This window comes from Schistocerca nitens, chromosome 3 (genome assembly GCF_023898315.1).
Source record: "Schistocerca nitens isolate TAMUIC-IGC-003100 chromosome 3, iqSchNite1.1, whole genome shotgun sequence".
NCBI classification, from domain to species: Eukaryota; Metazoa; Arthropoda; class Insecta; order Orthoptera; family Acrididae; genus Schistocerca; species Schistocerca nitens.
Genome location: NC_064616.1, coordinates 650,276,718 through 650,303,840, shown reverse-complemented (window position 1 = coordinate 650,303,840; position 27,123 = coordinate 650,276,718). Strand labels below are relative to the sequence as shown.

The 27,123-nt window shown below is 39.6% G+C and overlaps 1 protein-coding gene and 1 pseudogene across 6 annotated transcripts in view; both read right to left on the bottom strand.

The window, feature by feature from the left end:
* Positions 1–27,123, bottom strand: part of LOC126248614 (pumilio homolog 3-like) — a 179,852-nt gene that overhangs the window by 133,107 nt on the left and 19,622 nt on the right. For 2 of the 6 annotated variants that reach the window (XM_049949762.1, XM_049949763.1), the window contains 4 exons: positions 9,527–9,817; positions 9,291–9,443; positions 9,051–9,218; positions 8,821–8,973 (listed from right to left, as the gene is read on the bottom strand). In XM_049949762.1, the coding sequence (XP_049805719.1) occupies positions 8,821–8,973; positions 9,051–9,218; positions 9,291–9,443; positions 9,527–9,788 (736 nt within the window). In that variant the 5' untranslated portion in view covers positions 9,789–9,817. The remainder of the gene's footprint in view (positions 1–8,820; positions 8,974–9,050; positions 9,219–9,290; positions 9,444–9,526; positions 9,818–27,123) is intronic. The other 4 variants (XM_049949764.1, XM_049949765.1, XM_049949766.1 and 1 more) reach the window with 4 other exon arrangements.
* On the bottom strand, positions 18,732–18,850 carry LOC126250246 (5S ribosomal RNA; annotated as a pseudogene).

Genomic DNA, 27,123 nt, shown 5'->3' with positions numbered 1-27,123 from the left:
CAGCTTGTAGTTCTTTGATCCCTCTTCATTTTTACATTAGACTTCTCTCCGAACTAGCAGTCCAAAATGATGTAATTTTGTTCTTTTGTATAATCCAATAAAATGTCAGTAAATGGTATGGAATGTCTTCTTTAAAGGCTTCACAAAGTGTAAAACTAGACATTTCTAAACTTATCCAAAATGGTGTACGCAGTCACAGATTTGATCCAAAAGATACAAGATACAACCGAAGGAATGTAACAATTTTCTTCAAACAGTTTTCACTCAGATATGCTCTACGAGACAAATTATATGTTAAGGAGTATGAATTGGATATCTAAAACTACACCATAAAAGAGAGGAAACAAGAACTCTGCTGCTAAAACTTAGCCAGGTGTCACTTGAACCCTGTTTTTTGTCTCCCGTAAAACTGTGGAAACTGGACAAATACCCTTTAGTCCGAAGAAGAGTAAATTAAGCATTGGGTGTAAGTCTGTCACAATCACTAACTTAAAGGCATTTTGCATTCAAAGGTGTGGTGACCAAGTACACCTGCAATTCCGCACAAAGCTTAATGTATGCTGAAGGATGATATCTTCTACAATGAATCTCCTTCACAATTCCTAATTAAAAAAAAAATTATTATTCTGCACCTTCTCATATGACTTATTAGAAGGAATGGCCACTCATGCTTGTTGCCAGGTAGGGCATTTGTCTACCCAAAGGTCCAACTGGACAAATAGTCATATCTTATTCCCATGGGTAGCTACTGCAGAAGTGAGCCACCTTTCTTTTAATATTTTTATAGATTTTTTTCATCATTGCCCTGATCTGGGTAGATATGAGAAGATTCTTCTAAATACACAATAACAATCACCATCATGTGAAACAGTGATCATCAATCCATGCACTGATTATTTCATATTGGAGACTGGCAGCAGTGACCAACCCACAAGTCAAGAATTCCTGCTTCATCAAAGCGATGTGAGCCAGTCCTGAGAATGTGGGTGTCCTGGCCAAGTTCCCTGAAGTGCTTGCCATTTGTCATGATTGCAGGACAAATGTAGCATAATGAATCCTGTGAATACAACAGTCATTACTTGCGTCAATCACTGGCAACTGCTCAGCTTATGTAACACAAGATACGCAATACAAGGAGTGTCCAATGAGATTCATTCCTGGAAATCATCAATAGATAGTGCTATATATTATATATATATTTAATCATCAGTGTTTATAAAATGGAGTTACACCCTCCAATATACATAAACAATTGGGCACTATGGTAGTGACGCTATAAATAATATATCAGAACAGTAAGGAGGGTGGGGAATCCCCTATGAGCACGAGATATAAGGCTGCACTAAAACTAATGCTTCTGAAGTGGAAGTGTGTAAAATACCATTTAGCGGATGGTAGTAAAAGTTTTATCTCGATCACAAACAATTTTCAAGGACAATAATCATATTAAAGATACAGTATAAATATTGGTGTGTGTACAAAATGTGTGCAGGATTCCACAAACAAATCAGGGACTTTTCAACAGCCACTATTGTACAAGTAACCATGTCATACAGGAACAAAAGAAGGAAAAATTACAGTCTGACATCTTATCAACAAGAGGCAACATCAGCATCTTAGCATTCATCTGAAGAATCAAACAATCGAAAATCCAGGATGGAATGTAACAATACCAGAGAAGGAAAGTTGCTACTCACCATATAGTAGAGATGCTGAGTAGCGATAGGCACAAGAAAACGATTCACGCAATTAAAGCTTTCGACCCTTAAGGCCTTTGTCAGCAGTAGACACACTTTATATATATACACACACACACGCAAATGCAACTTGAACACACATATACAGTCTCAGAGAGCTGAAACCACACTGTGGTTTCAGCTCTCTGAGACTGCAGGTGTGTGTGTGTGTGTGTGTGTGTGTGTGTGTGTGTGTGTGTGTACTGCTGACAAAACAAAGGCGTTAATGGCCAAAAGCTTTAATTGTGTGAATCTCTTTGTTGTGCCTATCGCGACTCAGCATCTCCGCTATATGGTGAGTAGCAGCTTTCCTTCTCTGGTATTGTTACATTCATCTGAAGAGATTTATGAAAATGACAGTAGTCTAAATCAGGATTGCTAGACATCAATTTTTCCCAACGCAAGTGTATCTTAACCACTGTGCCATCTCATTTGGTGACAGAGTTGCCACAAGTTTGGCCAAGTGAAATTCCCTGATATTTCTCTGATTTCCTGACAAGTTTTAGAAATTTTCCCTGATAAATTTTTAGATCTCAAGGGTAAATAAAAACATAAGTTGTCAAAAAATGCAAGGACTCCTGTATTTCTAAACATGTTACCAACCCTCCTAGTTTTGAATGAACAGAAAGTTGTCTCCTTTACAGGATTTATGATCTGAAGGGTAAATAAACAGGTAAGTTGTGTAAATGAAAGCCATTTTTAGAAGAAGAATTTCTGTTTTTATTAACACATTAACTCTAACTTTGAACTGACAGCAATCCCGTAATTGCTGATGATAAATCAGAAAAAACTGAGGCAAATATTTTATTCAAGAACTTTTCTTCTGTTACTGTTAACTTACTTCTTTAATTGCTTTATTCAATTTTTAAATACACAGGTGGTGAAAATTACATTGTAAAACACTCGTGTAAAAATGCTACAAATGTATCAGTCCACTTCAAATGCAAAACAAATACTGACACATATCAGTATGTCCATGATAAATCCTTATATACACAAATTTATCAAAGCAAAGAATTAAAGTGTGTACAGAAAATTTTACTTGGATAAAATTGTCCATCTAATATCTATGATAGTGACATATTATGAAATCATAATTTAAAAGAATCTTTCATGGTGGAACCCAATACTTATTTACAATTTATCACTCAAAAATCTCATACACCATGTTGAATACTTTAATTTTAATCTGTTTATATTAAGACCATGTGCTAGTTATTGTCAATGCTTAAAAAGATAAAACATATTTTCCATGGAATCAAACCTTTGAAACATATGTGATGCCATTAAATCATAATACAAATTGCTTCAATCACAGTACAAGAATTTAATATGAACAGAAAACTGTTTATCAGATTAAGATCAATACCAAATTTGAAGTTTGTCAAAACTGCTTTTATGTCTAATAGACTGACACAGTCTTATGATTAAATTGTAACTAAGCAGAAGTTTTGCCTTTTGATTAGGTGTTACAATATGTGAAAATTCCGTCATTTTCAGCAAATTAGGTGACACTTTTAGTCCTTTTATGTAAAATCCAAACAAATTTTAAGCTGTGAGGCAGGCATAGGAAATTTAAAATTTGTACTTGAAGTTAACATGCAGCAAATACTGAATGTCTGCCTGCCCAACATCATACACGACTTATCTGAAAAGTTGTTAAGGAAGAAAATAAGAATTTTTAACAACAGTTCAAATCATAACATCAGCAAACTTCCTCGTAACACATTGCTGGAAATGGCAATTCCCCTATGCATTAACAATACTGATCTGCTACTATCTCGTTTTTTATGTCTCAAACACTATAAGTCATTTTCAAATGATGGGCTGAGGACAAATATTGCAGCAGAGATGACATCAAAAATTATTCCTCAGAATACATCTTTCTTTCCACAGAGAATTATCAGTTGTCACGCACTCTCCCGACAGATTAGAAGTGTCTGTTGGGTTAGGACACAAACTTAAACTCTTCCACAGAACCCCAACTGAAATTGGAAAGTTGAGATAAATACTGACACACTGAAGCAGTGATGAGGGTAACGGCACATGCCTGAAAAGGCTGTGAAGTAACAGGTTCATCCACCAAATGATTGTGAGGCTCCTTTACAACTGATGGAAATGGAGTAACAAATGTTGTAAGATACATTGTTTGAAATGCATTTTGGCATCAAGTTGAATCACACATTTTGTAACTAATTACTTTATGAATTTGGTTGGTTGGTTGGTTGGTTTGGGGAAGGAGACCAGACAGCGAGGTCATCGGTCTCATCGGATTAGGGAAGGACGGGGAAGGAAGTCGGCCGTGCCCTTTGAAAGGAACCATCCCGGAATTTGCCTGGAGCGATTTAGGGAAATCACGGAAAACCTAAATCAGAATGGCCGGACGCGTGGTTTATGAATTTCCTTTTCTTTGTGTGCAGCCTACATCCGGCACATAAGCTGCCTGGCCATTATTTCCCTAAATTACCATTGATTGTTATGGGCTGTCTGCTACAGTCAAGATTCTGGCAATAAATATTACAAGAGGGTTTGGAAAAAATGCACACAAACTACAGTGTTAAAACATGTTTTCATATCCTGACAAGTCTGGTACACTGAACATCAAAATGTAGACACAGGTTTCTTCAGTCACCTTTTTCATTCGGGTTTCATACTTTGATGACACCTTCATCCTACCATATAGGATCTATGAACTTTCCAGACAAGATAATGCATCAGACCAAGCAACACAAAATAAAGGTGGTTTATAACAGCACTGGGGTACGTTTAGTGATTTTTCTCTGCCAAATAATAATACTCTGTATTTTGTCAAACAAACACTGCAAATCAATCAATGAAACCAGTCAAAACTCATTTGTGAGAGAAGCAATCTCTTCATCAGTTCCACTCACTACAGTGGCCTTTTTGGACAATATCCGTGACTTTTTGGCCTCCAGTTCTTTAGGTTGCTGGACAATGGATCTCTTCCATCTAGCTCTCTTGGCTTCAGGTTCTTCATGTTGCTTCTGCTTTAAACGCTCATCATACTTATCTCCAGCATTGCAAATGGTCCAGAATCATTCCCTTGTTAATGTCAATCTTGAAGACACCGCCAGCTGATTTCAGGCCATCATATACTTGACATACGGCTACCAATGACTTGGTTTCTTGGTTGACTGCCATACACGCTTTATTAATGGATAAACCTTGCTCTACGACGGCTTGACCATGGCTAAGAATGAGAACATTTTGAATAAAGCTGTACAAATGCTGACAGGTGTTATCACCATCCAATAAGTCTCTTCAGAAGTGATCAATTCTCATCTCAGTCCTCCTGTAATTTGCACAGAGGCCCAAAAATCTCTCCTAACCAAGAAGCTGTGTGAATTCTTTCTCAACTTTATCACAGTCCTTAGCACTTATTCAATGCCTGGCTAGTTCTTGAGCCCCTATTTATCACAAAAGCTTATCTATCTACAAATACTGTACTTCAAAGGTGACTTTAGGAGGAGGTTTGGGCACATTTCAATCAGCCTGTGCTTGTTCTGAAAGTTAAAATATCTTTGGTATGCACGTTTACTTTTCTGAGCTCAGACCTTACAGCATGACCTAAATTCATGTACATTGTGGGGATAAGGCCAGCTTTATTATCACACACTGATTTCATGGCAGATAATACTTGAGCCTTAACAACTAAAGACACCACATAAGCAAGCAGAGATGACAAAGCACTGAACAGGAGAGTAATCATGGGGGTCACACATTAGAATTCTCTCAAAAAGAGCATGACCTGCCCTGAAAGAAACCTAAAAAAAGATATTTTAGCCAGCAGCAGAGGATCTACGAGGTACTTCAACATCATTCAACAGCTGTAAGCATCTATTTTAATCTTGTGCTCCTTTACTTTGTCCACATGAGTCTTTAGAAAGGGGATGATTTTTACAACCCAGTCGGCCACATCTTCATTTTCCAGCCAGCATACAGAGCAAATTTTTTTTTAAAGGCGAGCAGATTTTCAGGTTTATTGTTCTTTTATAATCAGCTCTCCTTCAACACATTACAAATTGATATCAGAAAAGATACAATGTCCCAGTTTCTGTCTTAAAACGATCCGGCATAATGGCAGCAGTGGTATAGCTTAAAATGCAGATGAAATATAGTGCATTCAGTATTGAATTTCACCTTGCTTGATTTCACCATGATATGCTACTAGAACACTGCGAGAGATGCACATAACTGAGGATGGAAAGTTGTTTGTTGACAATACTCCTGCAACAAGCAAAAGCTGGTGTGCCTTCGAAGGCAAGACGCCACACAAAAAATGGATTTTCTCAATGAGCCATGGATATTTCCAGCGAATTCTTTGATATCTGCAGCTCCTGCCTGTGTGTTGTGGAGGCCCTACCCCGAGACTGTATCCGCAGAATGTGAGAATAAAATATTCACAGTGTCCCTCATGCCTAACAAATGGTCGGAGTTATCGAAATGAGATTTCAGCAAATGATAGCACGGAAATATCTGAGTATTTTCCTACTTGATAAGCACATGGAATTTTCTTATCTACTGTATTATATGAGTAACTGTAGACTTGTGTAATGGAATGATGTAATTTTTTTAAATCTTCAATAGCTGCTCAAATGAGAATTACTGTGGCTTTGCAACAAAATATGTTAAGAAATTACACATTTGTTTTTAAACAGAAAATGTAATTTTTCATCACTTTTTTCCTGAATTGAGCACATTTCCTCACTTAATAAACCACGTTTCAGGATTCTGTCACAACAGCAAGTGCATTAGGATGTTAGCGAGGTGACACTGCGCAAAACCCACTTTTTTTGCCAAAGAAAGTAAATGTTAAGATGGAAACAAGAGAGATGTAGCTGTTGCTCGAAATTCGCCACTTCTGAGAGAGTGGTTTTAAAGACACAGCATGTTTCAGTTGCTACAAATATAATGAAAGATCTGGACCAATGACCATATCTGAAAAACACACAACTGTACCATGAAACTTCTTGTTTGTGAAAATTGACACATGAACATTACACAAACAAAAATGTAAAAAATAGGATGTACAAAGAGATCATTGAAAAAGTCTAGACAGTATTTCAACTGTGGACCACAGTATTGTTATAAAAACTAAGTCACAAAACTTGAACTGAAGTTTCAGAAAATAAATTCTTCATTAGTGTGACCATATCATCCATTACGGCTTTATAACAACTGAAGGTATTTTAAATCCATCTTTGCAGCTACAATACAAGAAAAAATAGTGTCAAATGAGCAAATATATATAAAAAAAAAAACTTGCAAGCAGACAGCATTTATTCATGCGAGAAAAATCTGAAGCACTAATATCAATATCTTTTGGAACAAACTGCTTTTATATGGGGAAAGAAAGCCAAGTGGTATGTGTGTTTCATTAAGACCACTGATGTTATTTTATTTCAATAAAATGAAACACATTTAATGAAAAAAATTTGCATTTCCTTGGAGTCACAAGAGAGATTTAAAATACCTTCATTTATTTCAGAAATAACCTCAGGAAACAGTAGGCCTCATGAAAGAAGTGTATATGATGGGGAAAAGTTTTGTAAACCAATACTATAGGTGACCGCCAATAAAAGGTTGGTTCTACTATGTTTGTTATTGTCAGTTATTACCCACTATGTTATGTCTATTATTTTACAGATATTGTGTAATTTTTCTTTTGAGAAATGTTGGAGTACATAGCGTACGTACTAACTGCCAGTGACTGCCACAATTTTATTCTTCTTATCATCCATTCTTTCTAATATACAAGCTACTTTTGGAGTGCCAAAATGTACTAGAATAAATAAAATGTCTACAAAACACTGTTCTGTACAATGTACTTGCAGTGAGACAGTCGCAGTTCCTGAAATCACTTGCCCGAGGCTTCTGGCCTGCCAAAGAGCACCGCAGCCCTGGGTCCAAGGATAAACCACAAAAATCAGCTACATACGCCACACACAAACAAATCCAACCTGGTGACAGATCGATGAGACTAGATCCGATGGGCAGGATTTGCCATTAATGTGGAATGACAAGCTTCAGATTGGCAGGCCCAATCCATTACAGATACCCGCAGAAATGGCCTGCAGCTTTGGCCTGTAGTAAAAATCCACTCGTGTGGCCTACTATTCACAAGACACAGACAGAAAATGAGACCGCAGTAATCAATCCATGCAACAGATAACTTGTGCAAATACTATGAGAATCAATAATAGGATAGGTAGTAATTCACCGTAAAGTTGATCGCTGTGCGCAGACAGGCTTGTAGAAAAGACAATCACACTGCCGGCTGCTGGTGGCCGAGCGGTTCTGGCGCTACAGTCTGGAACCGCGCGACCGCTACGGTCGCAGGTTCGAATCCTGCCTCGGGCATGGATGTGTGTGTTGTCCTTAGGTTAGTTAGGTTTAAGTAGTTCTAAGTTCTAGGGGACTTATGACCTCAGCAGTTGAGTCCCATAGTGCTCAGAGCCATTTGAACCATTTTGAACAATCACACTGTCACAGCTAAATTTTCAGCCATAGTGCACATCAGAAAATGAGTGTGCACACACATTCACACAATCACCCAGACACAGACATGACTGCCATCTCCGGCCATAGCATCTACAGACTCCAAGAATCAGATCCAAACAAACCACTCCTCAAAGCCTCCCTGACGCTCATCGGCAGTTGCTAGGCTAACAGCAAGAAGTGGTGGCAGTAATGACTGCAAGCTGAGGGGAGTGGTAGGAAAGGGAGAAGCAGTAGGGATGAGGGAGTAGGGAAGTGACGCACATACTCAGCTGCGCCCAGCCAGTGACAAAGCATGACATCTCTGTAAACAATCCATTTCATCAACTGAGATAAAAATGAGATTTTTTCAGTGTTGTTTTTTTTTTCCAAAGTTCCCCGATATTCCCATGATTTCCCTGACATGTTTGAAATACTCTGAAATTTCCTGATTTCCAAAACTTATGCCACCCCTGGATAAACTTTAAAAGAAACACATGAATTGAAGCATATACTAAGGCTGGGGAAATAAAATTAAAAAATAAAAATAAAAAAACTTGAAAGTAGATACACCTAAAATGCTTACCACTATTTTTCTGCTGATTAAACTGTTTTATTCTTGTAGGGTCTGTACGTTTATTTTCAGTAGTCGATGCAGCAGCTGATTTGGAACGCTTTTGTTTCATTTGTTTTTGTATAGTCTGCTGGCGTGTTCTCTTGTTTCCAGTCTCAGTGCTATCTGCAGACAATGAACCTACCATAAGAACACACTCAGTCTGTGAAAAACGTGAAAGTAGATACACCTAAAATGCTTACCACTATTTTTCTGCTGATTAAACTGTTTTATTCTTGTAGGGTCTGTACGTTTCTTTTCAGTAGTAAATGCAGCAGCTGATTGGGAACGATTTTGTTTCACTTGTTTTTGTATAGCCTGCTGACGTGTTCTCTTGTTTCCAGCCTCAGTGCTATCTGCTGACAATGAACCTACCATAAGAACACACTAAGTCTGTGAAAAACTTTGAAAACATGATAAGTAGATACAACTGACATGTTTACCATTATTTTGCTGCTGATTAAATTGTTTTATTCTTGTAGGGTCTGTATGTTTCTTTTCAGTAGTAAATGCAGCAGCTGATTTGGAACGCTTTTGTTTCACTTGTTTTTGCATAGCCAAACGGGTCCTCTTGTTTCCAGTCTCAGTACTGTCTGCTGACAATGAACTTGCCATAAGTATATACTAAGTCTGGGCAAAATACAAAAAGTTGAAAAGTAGATATACCTAAAATGCTTACCATTATTTTGCTGCTGATTTAACTGTTTTATTCTTGTGGGATCTGTACGTTTGTTTTCAATAGTAAACGCAGTAGCTGATTTGGAACGCTTTTGTTTCACTTGTTTTTGTATAGCCTGCTGACGTGTCTTCTTGTTTCCAGCCTCAGTGCTATCTGCTGTTAATTTTGAGATTTTGGGCTCTGCCTTCACTCTCTTCGCTGAAGCGGCAGCAGTTTCACGCTCAGAACTTTTTGCACGTTTTGTTGACGAGAAGGACTTCATTTTTCTTGGAAGTAGGAAGTCTTCAGATGCTGTAAGAGAAGAAAATACAACACATAAATGCACATTTTTGCTATCATCTTCTCAAACACACACACACACACACACACACACACACACAGAGAGAGAGAGAGAGAGAGAGAGAGAGAGAGAGAGAGAGAGAGAGAGAGAGAGAGAGAGAGATATTCTAACAGTCAACATAACTTGCCGTAATACCTTACTCACACAAAAAATATGAAATCTGTTTATGATTCCAAATTAAATTGTGTGCTCCCTCTTAACTAACTGGGTGAACTGAAGGATGTCTTACTGCATGCAACCTGCAGCAGGACTATTCCTAACAAAGTTTGTGATCACATTAACCTGCTCTAAGTTTTATGTTACATATTGAAGGTGTCATCCAATTCAAAATATATCGCATTTGACTCATGGCAACCATGTGGAAGTGAAAACCTGACAAAGACTAGTTTTAAACATTAAAGTTCTTTCATTTGACAAAATAATGGAAAAGGGTTGGAAAGAAAATGCACATGGACTTTTGAATGATTAAGTAGAAACATCACCCAGGGACAAAGATCAAAGGAGATACAAAGAAGGTTGATTATAGTTCAACATCCCATCAACAATGTAGACATTAAGAGATAAGAGGAGAAGACAGTACTGTCTTGGAAAATCTGTATCCTTACTCATGGATATGTCTACTGCTTCCCTTTATATGTGACTGGAAAAGAGCACGTCATTTAAGTTTATAGCAAGGGCAAAAGAAGAGATACACAGAATTACAAACCAAATCCTTAATGCCTGCCTGTTGATGGATCCTGAAGCAAATTCTAATGTTTGCCACAATAACATTCCCTGGGAAAATGAAGCTCCTTTCAGAACCATGGGTCCAGGAAATAAGAAACTTGTGGTTGGGTTGTTTGGGGAAGGAGGCCACACAGTGAGGTCATCGGTCTCATCGGATTAGAGAAGGATGGGGAAGGAAGTCAGCCGTGCCCTTTCAAAGGAACCATCCCGGCATTTGCCTGGAGCGGTTTACGGAAATCACAGAAAACCTAAATCAGGATGGCCAGATGCGGGATTGAACCGTCGTCCTCCGTCCAGTGTCTAACCACTGCACCATCTCGCTCAGTCAACAAACTTGTGGAAAATAGGTTGGCTTCATCTCCCTAAATTCCCAAGAGACTGACACACTATAACAGTCACATTTAGTAAGAAAGATACAATCATGCAGAGTATATTGTCAAATGTCATGTGTTTCTTCATTTGTTTAAAACAGAGTGTATTAAAGGGGACGGTGATGTTCAACAGCAACCAAAGTAACATCAGCTATGTCAAAGGAAACGTCGTAAGACTACTTATGTTCCCAAAATAAGTCAACAATTTATGAAATAATGTCATCAGTATACTCAGCTTGTTCACTGACCACACTGCCTGATGACTGTAAGTATGTGCAGAACACAGGGTATTTAATGGAAGCTCCCTTGAAATGTGGACAAATGCACAAAAATGTGTATGAACAAGAGAAAGAATCTCAAAGTATCAGATCACAGGATTTGTCATCACTTAAGACACACAGTTAGATACAGAACCCCCCCCCCCACACACACACACACACACACACACTCTACAACCACAGTTAACCGAACTTCAGGAGGATTTTTGGGGGAGGGGGGGGGGAGGGTTGTGCAGGAGAAGGAAGCCACTTCAGACAACAACTTTGTCAGTTAAGCCATGAATTTAAAAAATCTACTACAGTATTTTCTATTATATGTATTTTTGAAAGTTTTGAGGATCAAACGAATTCAAAAATACTCTTTCTGGGTTATGCTTATGTTCCTAATAAAAAATTAAAATTACAGTTTTAGGATCACAGTACATTACCATACAGTATAGTGTACTTCATAGTCTGTAGCATAGCACAAAAACACATATGCAATGGGAGGAAACAAACGCTCAAATGCACTATTGTTGGCAACGCAGCTTCATTTAGACTGGTGAAATGCTGTGTGGGGAAGCAACTCCGCCCACTAACTGCAGCCCTGCACAAACTCACCTCTAACTGTTTCTGTGAGTACAGGTTCTCTTTTCTTTTTTTTTGTTTTTGAGAGTTGTTTCAGATAACCTGGTTTTCACTTGACCCAAGTTCGGTTAAGCAAAGTTTCATTGTATACAGGATGAATCACCTAAAACTTGCACTACAAATATTATGGAAATGGAAAGTGCTAGTGATGTGTGGTTTTCACAGAATGGAAGCTCCCTTGAAATGTGGATAAATGTTGTTAGCCAAACAACAGATCATAATAATAGTTATACGGTGTATTTTTTGTGCAGACAAGCACTTTTTTTTAAAACAGAACAATGCCTATTGACACTAACAAACTAAAAGTAGGGTACATCAGAATGTCAGTGGTGTTTGTTACAGGATTCTAGTGTCTACAAGATACAGTATCTTGGAAAGTTCCTACACCAACACCTGTGCAATACCTGTGGTAGCACACACTAAAGAACAACACAAGTTCATACACTAGTTCTGTGGATTCTGAGCAGTAATGTGACAACTGAGCATCACAGGTTGTGTTCAAAATCACCACTGGCAATCACATACATACAGTTTTCCATCTGAACAACCTTTGTACACGTGCTAGCATTTCAGCAGAGACGTCCAAGGGGGCTGCAGTAATACATCATTTCATATCATTGAGTGTAGTTGGTATGTCCTTGCAGGCAGTGTCTTTCAACAGGAAAAAAGTCTACAAGCGACAAAACCAGGGAATGGGTTAGCTAAGGTACAGATCCTCTGTGTCCAATCTAACAATTTGGAAACAATTTGTGAAGACATGCTGTAGTACTTCCTGCACTATGGGCTGGACAGTCATCATGTTGGCATCATAGTTTTGTCTTAGTCTGCAGAGGAACGTCTTCTAGCATTCGTGGAAGATGATCTGTTAGGAGGTTGCAATGCTTGTGTGGGTTCAGTGTTCTGTCTACGAAAAATGGTAGCCTATAAGCTGATGGTTCACTATCCCACACCACACAGTTACACTCCATAGGTTCTGACATTCCACCTGATGAAGCCAAGAAGACAACAGGGATTGTCGACAGACCAACAGTGCGCTTTGGTGGTTTACCTGACCATGACTGGTAAATGTAGGTTCATCACTAAACAAAGTATATGACACACCTGGAGTATTCAATCTTAATGCCCATGTACAGAAGTTAACACGATTCTCATAATCTTTTCCATGCAGCTCATGATGGAGGGATATGTGATAGAGACGGAACGAACGTCGGTGGACACTTGCCTGAGTCATGACACTTCCTCGTGGGATTGTGCAGGATCTAAAGTGCATATCAACTGCAACAGCAGAAAGAACATTAACTTCCCCCTCTTCTGTCATCACTTGTTTCCTTCTGTAACATCTTCTAGGTGTTACACTACCACTATCACATAACTGGTTGAAGAGGTTGAAAAATAACTGACAAGATGGTTGACATCTATTAGGATATCTTGTCGCATAACCTGTACAAGAATGAACTACATTCTTCCAATATTTGCCATATACTGTGAGCATGTCGGCTCTTTCTGCATTGGTAAATCCCATCGTCCACTCACGATCTACTGCTTCGTCTGTTACACACAAACTGAGTAACAAGTCTCAATGCAGTGAAGGAACATACAAGCACTCTGCAAGCAAACATAGCAAAATCACAGCTAACAACTATGCAGATTGAATGGCACAAATAAGTGTTGGTGTGGAAACTTTTCAAAATATGATATCTCGTAAACAACTTGCACTAGAATCCTGCAACAAACACCAGTGACATTCTAATTTACCCTACTTTTAGTCTTTTAGTGTCAACAGGCTTTGTTCCATTTTAAAAAGTGTATGTTTCCACAAAAAAATACACTTTCTAAATATTATTAGTCTGGTAATTGGCTAATAATAGGAGCCCCTGACCACCAATCCATTCTGTAAAAACTGCACATCAATAGAAATTTCCATTTCTGCAATATTTGTGGTGTAAGTTTTAGGTATTCACTCTGTATATAGACACACACCATTCAAAACATGACTCAAACCAAGTAATCCCACAAGTTCAGTAAATCTAGATGGCTACATCTTTCTACGACAGATGTAACTGAGGAAGGGGTGGAGCATGGGCATACATATACTTTGATTGATAAATTACTGTGCTACACACATCCAACAATAATGAAGGCAAACAAGTAGAATGTATGTTCACAGAGATCAAATATCTAACAGAAAGGGCCTGATATGTGTCTTCCACAAACCTCCTAGGTGGGTTTGCCTGCTTTGAAACTGCTCCTTCAAGTCTCGAATTGACATAGGAGCATATAATTATATCAGGTGGCATTAAATAAATTTTCTATACAATAGTTCATCCAGCGTGAAATTTAAGCTGATGCTTTCTTCTTCAAACATGTTGCTACTTCCTACCCATCACACAAACAGTAGTCACACTCTCATAGATACATCTGCAACAAAGTCCCCTGGCTTGCCCATACATGACATAATTTTCATGATGAACTCTCTAGAATGTCCCAGAATCAAACCGCAACTGACTACATATTGAGACTTCAAATGCATTAACTTATCTGAACTTGCAACTGATGCGCAAGAAATAGTTTGGGGGACATCTTCAAAAAACTTCATTGGTTTACTACGTAACTTGGAAACCAGCACCTTGGTTATTTGTAGAACTAAAATGGTTCACAAATCTCAGAGATGCACCACACGGGGCATACAAACTAAGCCCCATGCCTGAAAATCATATTGCTTACAAGGAGAAGTGCAATAGAGTCAGTCAAGCGATGAAAAATGCAAAACTGAGGCATGCCCATACATTAAGCAATAACAGAAATAGACCAGTTGACCTATGGAAAAATCTGTGTGGTCTTGGTATATGCAAAGTAAAAGCACAGCTGTTCCCATTGTCCCAGACAAAGAACTCAACCGGTACACCTAAAACCACAAATGAAACAGAGAAGCATTGATTACTTCACGGGTGGTAAATAACTGTAGAGATGAAAAATTCTATCTAAAGCATGTTAGTTGCAATACTGTCAGAGAAACCATCGTGCATATCATATCAGCAGCTACTGGATGTGATGGCATCACAGTTCAAATAATGAAGCTTATTAAAGACCCACTACTACCCACTATAACAAATATCTTCAACCATTCATTCGCCACAAGTATTTTCCTTAAGTCCCAAAAATAAGGACTATTTGAGGCACACTTAAAAACAATGTTGCCAAGCACCCTCTGATAAATGACCTATTTGCATTCTTCCTGCACTGTCCAAGGCCTTAGAATATACAGGGTGGTCCATTGATAGTGACCGGGTCAAATATCTCATGAAATAAGCATCAAACGAAAAAACTACAAAGAACAAAACTCGTCTAACTTGAAGGGGGAAATCAGATGGCGCTATGGTTGGCCTGCTAGATGGCACTGCCATAGGTCAAACGGATATCAACTGGTTTTTTTTTTTTTTTTTAAAAAAAGGAACCCCCATTTTTTATTACATATTCGTGTAGTAAGTAAAGAAATATGAATGTTTTAGTTGGACCACTATTTTCGCTTTCTGATAGATGGCGCTGTAATAGTCACAAACGTATAAGTACGCGGTATCACGTAACATTCCACCAGTGCAGACGGTATTTGCTTCATGATACATTACCCGTGTCAAAATGGACTCTATACCAATTGCGGAAAAGGTCGATATCATGTCGATGTATGGCTATTGTGATCAAAATGCCCAACGGGTGTGTGCTATGTATGCTGCTCGGTATCCTGGACGACATCATCCAAGTGTCTGCACCGTTCGCCGGATAGTTACATTATTTAAGGAAACAGGAAGTGTTCAGCCACATGTGAAACGTCAACCACGACATGCAACAAATGATGATGCCCAAGTAGGTGTTTTAGCTGCTGTCGCGGCTAATCTGCACATCAGTAGCACACAAATCGCACAAGAAATGGGAATCTCAAAAACGTTGGTGTTGAGAATACATCAACATCAATTGCAACTGTATCATATTTCTATGCACCAGGAATTGCATGGTAACAACTTTGAACGTTGTGCACAGTTCTGCCACTGGGCACAAGAGAAATTACAGGATGAACACAGATTTTTAGCACATGTTCTATTTAGCGACAAAACGTCATTCACCAACAGCAGTAACGTAAACCGGCATAATATGCACTATTGGGCAACAGAAAATCCACGATGGCTGCGACAAGTGGAGCATCAGCGACCTTGGCGGGTTAAGGTATGGTGCGGCATTATGGGCGGAAGGATAACTGGCCCCCATTTTATCGATGGCAATCTAAATGGTGCAATGTATGCTGATTTCCTACGTAATGTTCTACCGATGTTACTACAAGATATTTCACTGCACGAAAGAATGGCGATGTACTTCCAACATGATGGATGTCCGGCACATAACTCGCGTGTGGTTGAAGCGGTATTGAATAGCATATTTCATGACAGGTGGATTGGTCGTCGAAGCACCACATGTTCACCGGATCTGACGCCCCCGGATTTCTTTCTGTGGGGAAAGTTGAAGGATATTTGCTATCGTGATCCACCGACAACGCCTGACAACATGCGTCAGCGCATTGTCAATGCGTGTGCAAACATTACGGAAGGCGAACTACTCGCTGTTGAGAGGAATGTCGTTACACGTATTGCCAAATGAATTGAGGTTCACAGACATCATTTTGAGCATTTATTGCATTAATGTGGTATTTACAAGTAATCACGCTGTAACAGCATGCATTCTCAGAAATGATAAGTTCACAGGGGTACATGTATCACATTGGAACAACCGAAATAGAATGTTCAAACGTACCTATGTTCTGTATTTTAATTTAAAAAACCTACCTGTTACCAACTGTTCGTCTAAAACTGTGAGCCATGTGTTTGTGACTATTACAGCGCCATCTATCACAAAGCGAAAAAAGTGGTCCAACTAAAACATTCATATTTCTTTACTTACTACACGAATATGTAATAAAAAATGGGGGTTCCTATTTAAAAAACACACACAGTTGATATCTGTTTGACCTATGGCAGCGCCATCTAACAGGCCAACCACCGCGCCATCTGGTTTGCCCGTTCAAGCTAAACTAGTTTTGTTCTTTGTAGTTTTTTTGTTTGATGCTTATTTCGTGAGATATTTGGCCCGGTCACAATCAATGGCCCACCCTGTATAGTCCATGGTCAGGTAACAAACTACCTAGCCGTAAACAACCTACTACATGAATACCAATAAGGTTTCCACAAACATCACAACACAACTTCTGTCTAAGTAAAGGTAACAGATGATCTGTGGTTCCAGAGGCAACTGTCATGTGATTCTTAAACTTCAGCAAATACTTTGACACTGTCAACTTTGACATTTTACTTCCCAAACTTGGCAGGCTAAATTTCTCACCCAGTGCAGCACAATAATTTCTCTCATAGCTGACATCTCGCCAATAACACACATCACACACCACAAAGTCACAATGGATGCTGGTAGTATAAGTCAGCCCCCAGTGTTTGATATTTGGTCTTCTACATTTTCAGTGTACATAAATGATGTGTCAGCAGTTTTGTCCTACTACAAATATCACATGTACACTGATGGCCTCCAGTTACATCTAAGTGCAAAACCAATGAGTATTAAGAGAGCCACTGATAATCTCAATGCTAAGCTGTGTGCACTATCAAAATAGGTGCAGGATATAGGGTTAAAGCCCAACCTATTCAAAACCCATGTGGTACTGGTTGGTCATTCTAGGCTCATTAGTCCAGAATATGGGCAGTCCATACCATCATTAACCCTAAATGGGACAAATATCAACTTCTCTCCTACTGCAAGAAATCTGGCTATAATAATAGATTAAAATCTAAATGGAACTGAGCATGTAACTGCAATGTGCAAGAAAGCATCAGCGTCTCTCCATGCCCTACAAAATTATAAAAAGCTCTTCCCTTCTGACCTGAATATGAAACTTGCATAAACACTTGCACTTCCAATTATTGATTACAGCGATGTTACTCTGCACAACCTTTCTCAGGAAAGCTCACAGCACCTGTAACTGGCTATGAATGCCTGAGATCATTAGATTTGTGATGTTCGACTCTTTGATCATATTTCACCATAGTATGCACAGATATCCTGGCTGAATAGAGAAATTTCCATACCTTGTGTCTTCTCAACTGTCTTATCAATGAACACTGTCCCTCATACCTCTACTCGCCATACCCTCTGTCTTCTCTACTCTCTTAACAACAAGCACTGTCTCTGATATCTCTCCTCCCCTTAACGCTCTTACCTGAACAACATGGTCCCATCAGAGCAAAATCCTTTCTGTCCCACTCCATCGTTCAGCTACTTTCTCGAAGTCCTTCTCAGTAGCATGAATCCAACTCTGGAATAACCTTCCATATTATATTGGAGAACTGAATAATGTCTCCACCTTCAGAAGACACTAACTCAACAGTAATAATTACCACTGACCCTGTACACACTCATGACCCTTGTTATACCTATAAATCATTTTTATATCTGACACTATGATTACTGTTACTATAGTCACTATTATTATTATTATTATTATTATTATTATTACTGTTATCACTATCAGTGGTAGCAGCTGCAGAAGTACAAGTGCTCCCACAGTAGTAATTTTATTAGTTCACAAAACAAACAAACAAACAAAGTCCAAACAGGCCTCAAAGGCCCAATGGTACTGATCGGCCGCTGTGCCATCCTCAGCCCTTTTAGGTGTCACTGGAGGTGGATACGGAGGGGCATATGATCAGCACACCACTCTCCCAGCTGTTGTCAGTTTTTGTGACCCGTGTCGCTACTTCTCAATCAAGTAGCCCCTCAGTTGGCGTCACAAGGGCTGAGCACACCCCACTTGCCAACAGCACTTGGCAGACCTAGACGGTGACCCATCCAAGTGCTAGCCAAGCCCGACAGCACTTAACTCTGGTGGTCTGACGGGAACCAGAGTTACCACTGTGGCAAGGCCACTGGCTTTATTAGTTTATAATCAGTATTATTTACTTGCATTGCCATTTCAGATACTCAAATCATTTTAATACTATTTGTCATATTAAAATGGTTGTTATTTTTTTGGAAACTATGGTGAGAAAAAAGGTACTGTATATGCAAAACCCTGGTCTGATGTAAGACAGTGCCTGATGGCCCTAATCAAATCAGGTTAAATAAACAAAAATAAAAATCTATCAAGTGATTTAAATAACACACAAAATATTTGGGAATTAAATTACACAAAGTTATAGCTTTTAACGGACATAATGACAAGAATAACACAAATCTTATTCTTAGGAATTTCATACTACAGTACTTTGTCAGCTAGGCTGAGAGAGCCACAACTGCCAGCTGAAGCATCAAGTTTTGCAACCAGAAAATATTTAGCATCTGTGTTGGAAGCATCCACTCATATCATGTATTTGACATAACACAAGCACAGAGGGTTTATACTGTGGTTGGTGTAGCTCATCCTCACAATATACAAATAGATGCAGAGAATTACAGGTAGAAAGAGATGTATTCTACATCTTAATGCACGCACACACACAAATGCATCATTCATACTGATGGAGAGCTTCTTATAACGGTAGAGAGGGTACCTACAGATCTTAGCAGAAGAAAAAAAATGCTACATGTCAACTAGACAAACAAGGAACTGCCTGCAAATGGTTATCTGATAAATCCACCAACATCTCGACAGACTTAAATCAGCTACTATATGGATGTGACTCTGCTAAGAAACAATGCAACATTTGCTTCAATCTTTAGACACATGCACCGATACACCCATAATACTTGGATAAAAGTGAATGCTAATACACTGTCCAGTCACATTAATGTGGTCACCTGTCAAAAACCTAAATAACCATCTTTTGCAGCACAGACCATGGGAGATGTGCAGGAAGGGAGTCAATGAGGTTCTGGAAGTAATGACAGGAATGTGGAGTCATGCTGACTCCAGAGCCATGGCCAGCTGCACTGGGTTTCTCAGTCGAGTGCACATACAGAACAATTGAGGTGGTCCCACAGATTCTCAACTGGGTTTTAATCCAAATGGTAAACTCATCCAGCTGCTCTTCGAACCACGTATGTACACTGTGAGCTGTGTGAAACGTTGTGTTGTCCTGCGGGCAGATGCCATTGTGCACAGGAAAAACAAACTGCATGCAGGGGTTGTCATGGTTCACAAAGATAGTTGCATACTTGTGTTGCTCCTCTGTGCCTTCCAGAATAATGTGAGATCACATCCAGGGAATGCCATGAAAATATTCCCCAGACCATAATGCTCCCTCATTTGTTTTCAGATATTTCAGGCACGCTAATGGCTGTCTGTCCTATGATTCATCTGAAAAATCCTCCTGTTGCCACTCTGTGGACATCCTGTTTAAATATTTGTGTGCAAATTCCAGCTTTCATCACCGATGAACAGTGGTCAGCGTGGGTGCACAAATCAGGCACCTGCTGCGCAGGTCCGGACGCAGCAATGTTTGCTGAACAGTCATTGAGAGACACTATTGGTAGCTCCTTGGTTCACCTGAGCAGTCAATTGCTCAACAGTTGCATGTCTATACATCTGTACAGATCTCCACAACCGTCATTCACATCTGTCTTCTATGGCCCCTGGTGCACCAAAGTTGTCTCGACACGGGTTTTGGGTAGCGCCATTTTGCCACGCATGGTATACTTTAACCAAGACAACAAGCGAACAGTTTACAAACTATGCCATTTCAGAAATGCTTCCACCCTTGACCCAAAAGCCAACTGCATTGTCTTCCATGTCCTCAGTCACTCTTTACATACCGTCCACTGCTAGTGATGCCGTGTGCCCCTTGTGAGAGGTTATTGTGCATTGACATCAAACATAAGTGGTTGTCAAATTGGTTCTTGTATAATAAAAGTAGAAATTTTCTGAAAGAAAGTGCTAACTTTTTTCAATATGGGGAATAATGCTAGTAGCAATTATTGAGAGCCACACATCAGGTAGCATGAAAAAACTCACAAAAAGTCAAATTATGAACAGTAGGTTGATGCTGAGGCTAGTATAACTGAAGCTACTAGTTCTGGAAAGTATATGTATTATTGATAATCCATCTTAGTAATGAAAAAAGAAAAAGGGCAGAAACATAAGATTTAGATCTTTCACTTAGATCAAGTACTAGCAAATTCCTGAATAACTTGTACTATATCTTCATAAAATAAAATTTTAAAAATATGTTTATAGCTATAATTCATTATGAGATACATAAGGAATTTTCCAGAAGTATTTAGATATATTTTAACCTTGCACATTTTCATCTTTTTGAATGCTCCCTAATCCCTAATGTTTTATCTGTTCAGACCTCTTGATGAAGGCCTTTTGTCACTCTTCTTTTGAGGAGTTCTTTAGGGTAAGCACCATATGCAAGAATTACTGGTTTTAGAGACTGAAATCGATGAGTGGCCTATTTCTTTAGGTCAGTCAACAGGAAGAAGACACACAGAGCCAGTTCAGGGGTATGAGATGGCCCGAAGAAATGTCTTGACCCAAAATTATTCAACCAGAGCTGATCTATTGCATGATTGAGTTGTATCTCTTGCAGACCTGATATTGAACATTTCTCATATATTGTGTGCCCCCTTCACTCTGCAGACTACTTCCACATAGACCCAAATGCATGACTTGGTTTCCAGGTTCAATTGGTAGAGCCATTTTTTGAAGGATATCTTTCTACCACTCACTGTAAAGTTCTTCAACATATGATTCCAATTTGGCACTTAGGTCATTGTCAATCACTTAAAACAGTATCTTAACATTAATATATAAAGGCCAGACAGTTTTGACTTGCGCTAAGGTGCCATTTTCAGCACTTGATATGGCATAAGTGTCAAAATTGCAATCATGTACTGAAAAATAAAATATTACAAGTAATGGCAGAAATATGATGCCCTTCAAAAAATTCATTTGAACTGTGGATCCAAAGCACTAGAAGTTATGGGTAGAACAGTATTTCTTCACCAGCTACAGTACCAAATATTGCTTTTGACCATCCAAAAACACATTTTGCTAACATTTACAGAGAGAACACTACATATATAATTTTTTCCTTATTGTTTGGAAAGTGCAATTTCCAATAACTGAAGTTGTTTTTATCCCAAACATAAAGATATCTTATGAACTACTGCCAATCAACTCCCCAATGCATTTGATTTGTTGACAGATACAATAGAAATTCTCTTCAATCACCATCTGGACATTATAAATTAGTTGTGTTGGGTATCAGCCATTACTTATTTTTTTTTTTTTTTCCTGTAAATGCGAACATTTTAGGTTACACTTTATCACAATTGTTATAGATACCGAATAAAATGACAAGGTTACTGTTACCAGTCACTGTTTATTTGTATCCACACCACATTTCGAAGGTTTAAACCTCCACTATCAGTTGAATTAAAATGAGTTAGTATGATGTGCGGGTTATGTTACGAATTTTGTTGTAACTTGAGACACTGTATAGTGGAAAAACAAAAACACTATTTCAGAACATGGTTTTGGAGAGGTTTTCGACTTAAAACTATGTTGTTGTTGTTGTTGTTGTTGTGGTGGTGGTGGTGGTGGTGGTGGTGGTGTTCAGTCCAGAGACTGGTTTGATGCAGCTCTCCACGCTAGTCTATTCTGTGCAAGCCTCTTCATCTCCGAGTAACTACTGCAACCTACATACTTCTGAATCTGCTTATTGAATTCATCTTTTGGTCTCCCTCTACAATTTTTACCCTCCACGCTTCCCTCCAATACTAAATTGGTAATCCCTTGACGCCTCAGAATGTGTCCTATCAATCAATCCTTCTTCTAGTCAACCTCTACCACAAATTCCTCTTCCCCCCCAATTCTATTCAGTACCTCCTCATTAGTTACATGATCTACCCATCTAATCTTCAGCATTCTCCTGTAGCACCACATTTCGAAAGCTTCTATTCTCATCTAGTTTAAACTATTTATTGTCCACGTTTCACTTCCATACATGGCTACACTCCGTACAAATACTTTCAGAAAGGAATTCCTAACACTTAAATCTATACTTGATGTTAACAAATTTGTCTACTTCAGAAACACTTTCCTTGCCATAGTCAGTCTATATTTTATATCCTCTATACTTCAACCATCATCAGTTATTTTGCTTCCCAAATAGCAAAACTCATCTACCACTTCAAGTGTCTCATTCCCTAATCTAATTCCCTCAGCATCACTTGATTTAATTAAACTACATTCCATTATCCTCATTTTGCTTTTGTTGATGTTCATCTTAAATCCTCCTTTCAAGACACTGTCCATCGCATTTTATAGTAAATCAGTTATTAGCTAGATGGATAGGGACTGTGTCTGTTGTGTGCCGATGCAGAAGGAGATGGCCAAAGTCCAAACGCAGCTGGAAGCTTTGTTGGCCACAGTCAACAAGCTCCAGAGTGCCACCTTGAGGTGCAATGGAGATGGGGTGCCTGGGGCAGCCTCTGTTGTACTAGATGTGCAGGGGAGGATGTCACAGCTCTCTGTCACTAAGCTGACCTCTGGTGCGACTGAGCCGGCCGGCCTACCCTCACCTCAGTGTGGGTGGCGGACTGTGTCGAGGTCTCGAGCCTCAAGGTGAAGGCAGCGTGGGGGATGCAGGATCCTACCAAATCCCATGCACTTTGCTAATAGATTCAGTGTGCTATCTGATGTGTGTGTGTGTGTGGGGGGGGGGGGGGGGGGGGGGAGGCTGAGCCGGATCAGAATGCACCTTCTGCCAGGATAGTGGCCACTCCTTCAGCAAGGTCTGGGACAGGCACATGGGGGCAGGGGTTTATTAGTTATTGGGAGCTCCAATGTTAGGCGGGTCATGGAGCCCCTCAGGAACATAGCGGCTAGGGTGGGGAAGAAGTCCAACATTCACTCGGTGTGCTTGCTGGGGGGCCTTATCCAGGATGTGGAAAAGGCTCTTCCGGCAACTTTCGAGTGTGTGGGGTGGGTGCAGCCAGCTGCAGATTGTTGCACATGTCGGCACCAACAATGCCTGCCGTCAGAGTTCCGAGGAAATCCTTGGGTCCTTTCGACGGCCTGCTAAATTGGCGAAGGCAGCCTCCATCTCTGGAGGAGTAGAAGCCAACCTGACGATCTGCAGCATTGTGCCCAGGGTGGACCGGGGTCCTCTGGTTTGGAGTCGAGTGGAGAATCTAAACCAGAGGCTGCATCAACTCTATGACGAAAATGGTTGTAGATTCCTCGACCTATGCTATGGGGGGAAGGTTGTAGGACGCCCCTCGACAGATCAGAGGTGCACTACACACAGGAAGCAGCTACATGGGTGGCACAGTACTTGTGGCGTGCACATGTTTTTTTTTTTTTTTTTATTTATTTTTTTTATTTATTAGGTTCCTCCCCACAGGAAATCAGCTCATGACACTGATGTGGGTGTGCCAACTGTAAAAATTGTTAGTTTGCCTAAACAGTTCAAAAAATGGCTCTAAGCACTATGGGACTTAACATCTGAGGTCATCAGTCCCCAAGACTTAGAACTACTTAAACCTAACTAACCTAAGGACATCACACACATCCATGCAAGAGGCAGGATTCGAACCTGCGACCGTAGCAACAGTGTGGTTCCGGACTGAAGGGAATAGAACTGCTCAGCCACAGTGGCCAGCCCTAAACAGGTCATTCCAAAGGATTTAAATATACTACATCTCATGTTAGTAAACTGTCAAATGTCTGTAGCAATATCCCTGAGTTACTCTCCGCAATAAACTGCAGCAATGCCAATGTTATGTAAGGTACCGAAAGCTGGCTGAAATCAGACATAAATAGCAGTGAAAATTTGAACTTGGATTGGACAATGTTTAGGAAGGATAGGACTGATGCTATGGGAGCTGGTGTATTCAATGAAGTTAAAATCTGTTAAAAGCAATTGAGATCGATACTGGGTCGGACTGTGAAATAGTCTGGATAAAGATGTCAATCGGACAAGGATTGACCGTTGTATTAGGATGTTTTTATAGACCACCAGGATCCACAACAAATGCCACAGAACATTTGGTTCAAATGGCTCTGAGCACTATGGGACTCAACATCTTAGGTCATAAGTCCCCTAGAACTTAGAACTACTTAAACCTAACTAACCTAAGGACATCACACACACCCATGCCCGAGGCAGGATTCGAACCTGCGACCGTAGCACACAGAACATTTCAGGGAAAGTCTCGAGTACATAGGAAATAAATATCCAAATTATCCATTAATTATAGGTGGAGACTTTAATCTGGCATCCATTGACTGGGAAAATTACACGTTTATCACAGCGGGTAGAAGCAAAGACTCGTGTGAAGTTATTCTAGGAGCGCTCTCAACATACAACCTTGAGCAATTGGTTAGAAAACTAACTCGAGATGGGTACATATTACATATCTTGTTGACAAACACACCTGATCTTTTTTGAAGAAGTTAATCTAGAAGAAGGTATTAGTGACCATAATGTCATTGTGACTTCTATGTCAGTGGAAGTTGGTTGGTTGGTTTGTGGGATTAAAGGGACCACACTGCTACGGTCATCGGTCCCGTGGAAGTTTGGGGGGGGGCAAAAAAAAAACCAGCATAGAGTTTTCTTGTTTGGGAAAGAAAATAAAAGTGTCATTAATGAATATCTTCATAGCTCCAAGCATTCATTGCGGGACACAAAGATATTGAGCATCTCTGGTCGGAATTTATAGGCATTGTCCACCACGTGCTAGAGAAGTATGTGCCTAGCAAAAATACAGGGGAGGGAAAGGACAAACATATTAGAAAGTTGCTGAGAAAGCAGAGAATTCTGCACAGTTATTTTAAACGTAGTCACAGCCCCGCTGTCAAACAGAAATTATGCGAAATGAAAGCAGCTGTCAAAAGGTCAATGAGAGATTCTTTTAATGAATTTGAAAGCAATATTTTATCTGCAGACGGTATCCCTGTAAGATTACATGTTGACTGTGCTATAAATACAGCACCATTCTTATCCATCATGTATCAGAGGTCACTGGAACAGCGGAAAGTTCCACAGGACTGGAAGAAGGCCTAGGTCATAGCAATCTATAAAAAGGGGAGAAAATCAGATGTACATAATTACCAGCCCATTTCACTGACATCGATTTGTTGTAGAATCATGGAACATATTTTGTGTTCAGACATAATGACATTTCTAGACTCTGACAAGCTCATCTGCAGAAACCAGCATGGTTTTAGGAAACAGCATCATGCGAGACACAGCTGGCCCTCTTTGTGCATGATATAAAACAGGCTCTAGATACCGACTCCCAGGTTGATGTCATATCTCTCGACTTCCGAAAGGCGTTCGACTCAGTTCCGCACTGTCACTTGCTCCAAAAAGTGTGCACTTACAGTCTATCTGATGACATACACGGTTGTATAGAAAGTTTTCTAACAGACAAGGAGTGGTATGTCACTCTTAATGGGGTGACTTCAACAGAAACAAGCGTAACTTCGGGTGTGCCTCAAAGCAGCTGCTTTTCACAATTTACATGAATGATCTGGTTGATGGTACTTACGGCAGCACAGACTGTTTGCTGATGATGCTGTAGGCTACAGGAAAGTAGTATCACACAAAAGTTGTGAACAAATAAATGAGGATTTGCAAAAAATAAATGTGTGGTGTAATGACTGGCAGTTATCTCTCAATATTAGTAAGTGTAACCTACTGTGTATAACAAGGCGAAAATCCAAATTACTGTACGAGTACAAAATCAATGCCCAGTCTTTGGAAGTGGTAACATCTGTTGAGTACCTGGGTGAGACTATTCGAAATGATCTCAAATGGAATGATCAGACTACACAAGTAACGGGCAAGGCGAACTCTAGATTGTGGTTTACTGGTAGAATCCTGAAGCGATGCAGTCCTTGAACAAAGGAAATTGCTTACAATACATTAGTTCATCCAGTCTTAGAGTATTGTTTATCTGTATGGGGCCCTTACCAGTTTGGTCTCATTCAAGAGATTGAGAAGGTCCAAAGAAGAGTGGCAGGATTCGTGACTGGTACATTTAGCCATCGCGAGAGCATTACAAATCTCAGAGAAAGTTTGAAGTGGGACACACTTGCAGACAAATGACGCGCTAAATGGAAGTGGCTGCTCTCTTCGCGAAGGATGTAGAGCATATATTATTAACGCCAACTTTCAAATCGCGCAATGATCACCATTCAAAGATAAGGGAAATTAGAGCTCGTACTGAGGCATTCAGACAGTCGTTTTTCCC